Below are 7,392 nucleotides of genomic sequence, written 5' to 3'. Positions count from 1 at the left end.
GGGCATTCACCATTCACAGGGCTGGAGAGGCACTTTGCAAGCTACAAGGCCTACGGACACTGTGCGGTTCTCCACTGAAGGCAAATGAACTGTCAGGACTGGGCACTGCTGTAGCAGCAGAGACTCTCACCTGCCCTAAAAATAGCTGCTTGAGACTGGGAAGGACATGTCATAACATAGAGATTTTGTATCTTTATCCTTTAGAAGTAGAAGCTTCATTCCTTCCCTTATTAGGGAGGAAGCAGTCTCTCACTTCTGTTGTTATTGGCCCCCAGCCCTGCCAGTGTGATGGGCAGGCTCAGGAAGTGCTAACATGGCTTGGCTTTAGCCCTAGTCAACAATCCCAGGCTCCTCCCACAAAAGGCCTTCCTTGCTTAGAAGGGTGGGGGATAGGTTTAAGGAGCCTGAAGGCTAGAAGATTCAGCCTGATATGGGATGGAACTGAAGGATACCCTCCCCTGCCAGAAAGAAAAAAAAAAAAAAAAAAAGGCTTGGTCCAATAAGGATTTAGGGATCTACCGCTTTCCTTATTCCCAGGGGGGTTGCCTTTGCAACATGCAACATTTCAGTATCAGTACAAGGCCCTTTCCAACTTTCCCCCAAACTCTGGCCCACTGTTCTTGGGCTCTGGGCTCTCTCTGTCTCAGGGCAGAAATCATCACCATCTCACCTTTTCCCCATTTAACCCTGCTTAGGAAGAAAAGTAGAACTGAAATGTAGGCCAAAAAACAGGTTTATTTGGTGAATGCTGATGGCAAACATCATCCATGAAAGACCAGGTGGGAAAGGTGTTTTGACAGGGGAGCCTAGGAAGCCTCCAGGGTCACCATACAAATCTCATACAGGGCAAGGCACAGGCTCAGGGAATACCAGCAATGTCCTCAGCCATTCAGCACCATCCGGACAAGCTCTGTGGAAATGAAAGGAGGGGTGAGCCCAGGGAACAGGGCTGGGGAGGGGTTACACCATGGACCAGGAGACTACAAGACCATGAAGGTAGCATGAGAGGGAGCATGCCCACAGCAACCAACCTTGGGGTCAGTTTGCAGAAAAGCCACCTTAAGTCTAATCAGTTCTCTCTGGCCCTGGCTTCCCTCCCACCAGCTGTTAGTCACCACCCCATCTTGAGCAGCAAGAACACAGCAGAGGCAGAAAGGTTCTCAACTACACCTACAGCTACTATCAGCCACTGGAGGGAGGAGAGGACAGAGTTTTGGGTTAGGGTACCTCCAAGCTGCCCAGCAGAGGGATGGGGATAGGGCTGTTCAGCTATAGCAGCAGAATGGGGCAGGCAGCCTACCCACCTATGCCAATTCTCCATGCTCCAGGGCCAAAGGACTACCCGAAAGCAAGATTAGCTACAGGCTGGTGTGAGTTCCCAGACACCAGTACCCAGGGCCCTATAAGCAAAATCTCAGACCATTCTAGGAGAGAGGTGGGAGGTACCATACCCTCAAGCTGCCTTCCTCTTTGAGGAATCCCTCCCCTCCCTAGCCAGCTCCATGCACAAACATGCCAGAAAGAAGTCAGATGGTAGTAGGGTAAGGGCAAAGGCTAGAGAGCAGTTTGGGAAGAAAAAGAAACACTGGGGGAGATCATCTACAGAAGGAGAGGCTGGGAGGAGCCGTACCCGCCCCATGGGCCCGTCACCCCGACAGGATATGCCTCACAAACGCTGCAGGAAGGAAGAGACATTAATGTGAAGACAAGACACAGACATGGGGTGAAGGGTTCAGGCAGTGGGGAAACCAACATTCATTTACTTCCCATTCCTTTGCCCTTCATTATCCCTTACTTTCCCATTATCCCTTACTTTCCCGTTATCCCTGCCCCTGCCCCCTGCACAAACGCCCCACTCCTGGCTGGGCTGGGCCCTGCCTCTTGCCTCCTGGCTCTTTTTGGAGCCCAAATCCAGGGACAAGGAAAGCCCCAGAAGCTGTCCATAACATGCCCGCTATATGCTAACTGTGAAAGCCCCCAATTTACCCCTCACCTTCATAGTTGATACAACCATTGCTGTCCTCATGCCCTGCCACCAGCATCTCCACTTCTTCCTCTGTCATCTTCTCACCTACAGAGAGTGAAAGTGCATTTTTGGATTTGGGTGGCAAGTGAAGTACCTCAGGGTGGCACCTTAGTTCCAGGACAAGGGCACAGGGCCTTACCCAATGTGACAAGGACATGACGGATTTCAGCGCCCATGACAGTACCATTCCCTTCCTTGTCAAACACCCGAAGACCTTCAACATAATCTTCATAGGTTCCCTGGTCCTTGTTCTTGGCTACAGTCTGCAGCATGGGCAAGAAGTGCTCAAAGTCCAGCACCTTTACATTCATCTCTGTCATGGGAAGTGGAAAAGTGTCAGCCAGAGAAGTCACGAAATTCCCCAGGAGAGGGAATTATGGGGGTCACAACAGATGTTCCCATCCAAAGAGGAATTCTGTGGGATTTGCTAATCAAGACAAGATTTGATTGAGCCTGGGTCCTATGGCAATAAAGTTCAGCTGAAGTACTGTGGGCCTACTACACCACACTGAATTGTTCATAAGGATGCTCACCATCACTCTTGGGGTTCCCCAGGACCTTGAGAACCTCGGCGTTGGTGGGGTTCTGGCCCAGAGCCCTCATCACATCCCCACACTGGCTGTACAGGATCTTGCCATCACCTGTTCGGTCAAACAGCTGGAAGGCCTCCTTGAATTCTGAGGATTCAAGTGAACATGAGCACTTGGAATGAGGGGGTCAGCTCAGATCCTACTTCAGAGTGATCTGCTGCCTGGTCAACTTTGATCACACTCTGGAAACCAGATACTACCCTGCTGCACTCACAAGTCAGCTAAGAACAATCTACTTCTCCCAACTCAAATGTCCCAATTAAAAATACAGTCTTTCTCCCATCCCCACCTTGTCAGCACAGTAATATTATATATACACCCCCCTCTGCCTACAGCAGGTCAGGCGCAGCCTCTTCACTACTACTACACAGGGCAGGAATTTGCCACCGCCCCATCTGGGTCCAGACCTTATAAGGAAGTGAGAGCAGTGGCCTGGGGTCATTCTAGCCTGCCACTTCCCACCCTTCCTCTACAAAGAGACCTTCCAGAGGGTGGAGCTGCAGTTAATCCTTAGCATACTCTCCCAGTCCCCAACTTCACAAAAATATTAGGTCACTCTTTGCAATCTTCACAAATCCAAGCTGGGGGAGGAGGACAGTTGCCAACAGGACAACAGAAGAAGCAGAAGTCACTGATTAAGGGACAGAGGAGCACAAACAGCTTAATACACCCTCCCCAAATCCCACATACATCAGGCATGAGGTAACTCAAGTTGTTTCACATACCCACAGCACCTAAAACTCACCCAGTGCTTGGGGCTCAGATCTGGAGTGGAAGGGGAAGGAAGAAAGAATGAGAAAAGAAAATGGAGGACGCAGGAGGAAGGGAGAAGGGAATCCAGGAGGTACTTTCCTGGGGGGGGTGCGAGAAAGATGACAGGTTGGGGTTAGAGGATAAGTGCCAGGGGGGTGTCCCTCTCCCTAAGGGCGACCTCAGTTGGGATCAGAGACTGCCTACCTGCGGTCTGATCCTCCGTGAAGTCACACTGCTCGGAGAAGAAGGGAGTGGTCAGCATCTGAATTCCAATCCCACAAGCGAACATCCCAGTCCCACAAACTCCTGTTGTTCACGCTGGAGACTCTCTTCCCCGCAGGACTGGGCCCTAAACTTTCCAACCCCATCGCCAACCTTTCAAGCCCTCAGGCCCCCTTTGCCCCCGACCCCTGCCTCCCGTCCTCGCCCCACATCCCGCTTATCCCCAGGCCTCGGGCCCCACCATCTTGACTGCTCAGCTCTGCGGGACCTTTTCCTGCAGTAATGGCTCCGACTCCAAGGCCAACCCTAGTCTTAGTACGTCCTAATGACGTCACCCTCCTCGAATTCAGCCAATAGGAACCCCGGCCCGGATTTATGCAGATGACAATGCTGCATCTGTAACGAGGTGGGCGGGCCGGCTGTGGTCCCTTCTGCGCTGCAGCCCTACCTGGGCGCAGAAGCCGCGCAAGGGGGTGGGGTGGAGTGCTCAGTGTCCGCTTCTCCGAACACCCTAAAGATCCGAGGATATCAGCTTTGGGAGAGGAGAGAGCCCACCCTTTACTCCTACCCCATTCCTCTGAAGAAAACAAGTCTGAGACCAAGCAAGGAACCATGTCTTTATTTTGACACAATAGGTGGCCGCCTAGTGGCAGAAACGTGCCTCCGTCTGCCTGGGAGAGGGAAGGCAAGCCGGCCCCACAGGATCTGTGGAAAAAAATGAAAGTTGCCAAGCCCTGGCGCTTGCGCAGTGATTGGACAGGAAAACGCACTCCCCTGCTTTCTTGCTGGCCGAGGGAAGAGGAGTCTTGCCCCTCAAGCCGAGCTGGGGAGGCTGGAGGGCCTACCTGTAGAGATCAGACGCTTAGGATGTGCTTCAGGAAGGCTGCAGAGAGAGCAGGCAAGAAGGCTTCAGAAGCAGACCCTTGAATAATCCATCCAACTGTAGGTAATCCAGGTTGCCCCGCTCCCACCCGGCACTCCTCTTCCACCCCTGGACCCTCTGCGCCTCTGACTACCCTTACCCTCATAGTTGATGCAGCCATTACTGTCCTCATGTCCTGCCAGAACCGTCTCCACCTCCTCCTCAGTCATCTTCTCTCCTGAATCCCAAACACAGCATTGGAGCCCCCTGCCTTTCCTCCCTCTCCTAACAGGGCCAGCTCTTTCCACCCTGAATCTTGCTTTCCATATCGCCAGCCTGAACACAGTGTCTAGGACCCAGTGAAACCTTTGACAGGAAATTGAAGCCCCAAGGATTGACTTAAATGGAATCACAGAGCACAAGTATTGCTTCCAAAGCTAGAACTTTAGGGCTTCCACCACATTCTCTTTCTGTCCCTTTTGGAAAGCATTTTAGTCTTGAGAAGTCCCTCGGATTCTGCCCTCATGGATTTGACCTTCTCAATCTACTGTCTATGACCTGCAAGATAATAATCCCCTCCCTGGCTCTGCCTAGCTTGCCAACCTTCTTACTGATCTACTCTCTCCTCAATTTCTGGTCCCTGCCTTACCCAGGGTGGTGAGGACATGTCTGAGCTCTGCGCCCATCACTTTGCCATTCCCCTCCTTGTCAAACACCCGAAGCCCTTCCAAGTAGTCCTCATATGTGCCTTGGTCCCGGTTCTTGGCCACTGCTTGGAGCATGGGCAGGAACGTCTCAAAGTCCACGCGCCTGGTCTTCAGCTCTGGAGGTCAGAAAGAGGTGAGAGAGAGGTCATTGTGGTATCACCCAGGACCCAGCTCTCATCCCTACCACATCTTTCATCCCCTTTAGCATTCAGGATGTTTTTCTGCCCCTTTGTTTAACTTTTTGAAGTCCTGAGGTCCACCCCAGCATTCTTTGTCACCTTACCAACATTCTACCATTGCAAATTGAGTATGTAGCTCAGTGGTAGAATGCTTGGGTAGCATGCGTAAGACCCTGGGTTTGATCCCCCAGAGCTCCTGCAAAAAAAAAAAAGAAAAGAAAACCCACTTGTTCCAAAGCTCCTCTTACCATCACTCTTGGGATTCCCCAGGACCTTGAGCACCTCAGCGTTAGTCGGATTCTGACCCAGAGCCCTCATTACATCCCCACACTGGCTGTACAGGATCTTGCCATCGCCTACTCGGTCAAACAGCTCAAAGGCCTCCTTGAACTCTGAGATGTAAGGAGGGATCAGTGTTGATCAGTGGTGCCCATTCCTCCACCGACCCCCCCTCAAGGAAGGATCAGAAATGGTGTGGTAGACCTGGGTGCAACAAAGTTGGAAAAAGGACTAGTGTGGGAGGTTTCAAGGTCGGGACTGGAGTTATGGGAACAGAGAAGGGATCTGAGTAGGGTTGCTTGGGACTGGACAGTGGGCTTAAGGAACCAGCTTCTCCTCACCCTCCAGCTGGTCCTTGTTAAACTCGATCTGTGGAAGAAAAGAGCAGGTGAGGAGAGATGACAGGGTTTATTGACTCCCGCTCCAGCACTCCTCCCAACCAGCTGGCAGCCACTTCTGGGGAGGGGCCCAAAGGGACCAAGCTGGGAGCCCAGCCATCTCAGTCCCATTCCCAGCTCTGGGCCTTGGGAGAATCCCAAGAGGAGGAATTATAGTGGGGAGGGTTTCCTGGGAACAGGGTTAATCCCATGCCACCTGTTTCCCTCCCTCCACTGCCCTGGGCCCTGCATCCCTCACATAACTGGGGGCTGAACAAAGGCTAAATTTACCCCTGGCCCCCAGCTGTGATTGTCTAACAAGCCTGTCCTCTTCAGCCTCCCCTCCTGGGGTTCAAATCTGTGGCCTTTTGAATTGAATAGCCAGCCAGAAGCAGGCAGCAGCTCCTTGCCTTCACCTTGAAACTGTCCCCAGAACCCAGGTGTTCCCCACCTCACAGTACCTGCCTCCACCAGGGGGTCAGCAAGTATGTATATATGGTACACATATGTCATAGGATAGAAGGACAGACAACAGCAAAGACAACAGCAGAATCATAAGCCCAATAGGGGACTGCAAGGAACCCCCAATCTCATTCATCCCTACCTTCTATGTACTCCCTAATCCTCTAGGCAGAATCAGACCCTGAATCACTCTCTCCACACTGTCGCTTTCTGAGGACTCACCACCACTTTGGAGAGATCCACAGGGGGCTCCTGGGTTTTCACAGGCGCCTGGGGAACAGCAGGCTCAGCCTTGGTCTTGGCTGGAGGGGCCCCTGCTGCTGGCTTGGCAGCAGGCTTAGAGATGGAGGGCCCTGCTGGTTTCTTCACGGGAACATCCTTCTTGGGAGGCATGATGTCCGGTGACCAAAGGACAGTGTGCTGATGGGGGCACCCATCTCTGTTTAAATAGCCAGGGAGTCTGGGATGTCAAGGGGCGGGGGCAGGGGCAGGGAGCCAGTTGGCGGTGGTGAGGGTGAGGTAGGAGAGATATGCCTGCCTGTCCTCACTCCCCTGGCCTACTATGGTTCAGAACTCCTGCCCCAAGGTTTTCTTTCCTCTGCCCACTCCTCCCCAAAAGATGACCGGAATATTGTTCCCTTTGGGGGCAGAGGGAGTAAGCCAGAGACTGCCCAGAATGAGGGAGTTAACCTCCTGGGTAAGGATAGGATGCTTGCCAGTGACACTGAGATAGGGGTGAAGCAAAGGAGTGAAGCCAGAAGTTCTAGACTCTAGAAAGCTCGGGGACCGGGAGAGAGCCTGGAGAGGTTTGTGTGAAGTGGGAACATTTAAAGGGTGGTCTGGAAACAGTGAAAGGTGAAAAAACAAGCAGCCTGTCCAGCCCCCCTAACCATGAATGAGGGGCAGGGATAGCTGACCCCATAGTCTAATAATTC

The 7,392-nt window shown here is 52.5% G+C and overlaps 2 protein-coding genes across 8 annotated transcripts; both read right to left on the bottom strand.

The window, feature by feature from the left end:
* Nucleotides 1-715: 715 nt before the first annotated feature.
* On the bottom strand, nucleotides 716-4,132 carry MYL6 (myosin light chain 6). Of its 7 annotated transcripts, none has more exons than XM_081309658.1 (8): nucleotides 4,040-4,132; nucleotides 3,574-3,601; nucleotides 3,362-3,381; nucleotides 2,560-2,703; nucleotides 2,166-2,339; nucleotides 1,994-2,071; nucleotides 1,631-1,675; nucleotides 716-910 (listed from the first exon to the last, which is right to left on the bottom strand). In XM_081309658.1, exons 4-7 carry the CDS (start codon nucleotides 2,627-2,629, stop codon nucleotides 1,647-1,649), a joined length of 351 nt encoding a protein of 116 aa, XP_081165784.1. In that variant the 5' UTR covers nucleotides 2,630-2,703; nucleotides 3,362-3,381; nucleotides 3,574-3,601; nucleotides 4,040-4,132; the 3' UTR covers nucleotides 716-910; nucleotides 1,631-1,646. The 7 variants fall into 7 exon arrangements, with proteins under 7 accessions (XP_081165784.1, XP_081165783.1, XP_081165781.1 ...); XM_081309657.1 differs by lacking the exon at nucleotides 4,040-4,132 and adding an exon at nucleotides 3,833-3,916; XM_081309655.1 differs by lacking the exons at nucleotides 3,362-3,381; nucleotides 4,040-4,132 and adding an exon at nucleotides 3,833-3,949.
* Nucleotides 4,133-4,194: 62 nt separating this feature from the next.
* Nucleotides 4,195-6,889, bottom strand: MYL6B (myosin light chain 6B). The gene is made up of 7 exons (XM_081309652.1): nucleotides 6,680-6,889; nucleotides 5,960-5,987; nucleotides 5,588-5,731; nucleotides 5,103-5,276; nucleotides 4,614-4,691; nucleotides 4,437-4,474; nucleotides 4,195-4,296 (listed from the first exon to the last, which is right to left on the bottom strand). Exons 1-6 carry the CDS (start codon nucleotides 6,848-6,850, stop codon nucleotides 4,446-4,448), a joined length of 624 nt encoding a protein of 207 aa, XP_081165778.1. The 5' UTR covers nucleotides 6,851-6,889; the 3' UTR covers nucleotides 4,195-4,296; nucleotides 4,437-4,445.
* Nucleotides 6,890-7,392: the final 503 nt, after the last annotated feature.

Source organism: Spermophilus citellus, assembly GCF_964194105.1.
Source record: "Spermophilus citellus genome assembly, chromosome: 10".
NCBI classification, from domain to species: domain Eukaryota; kingdom Metazoa; phylum Chordata; class Mammalia; order Rodentia; family Sciuridae; genus Spermophilus; species Spermophilus citellus.
This window is presented reverse-complemented; position numbering and strand designations above follow the sequence as displayed.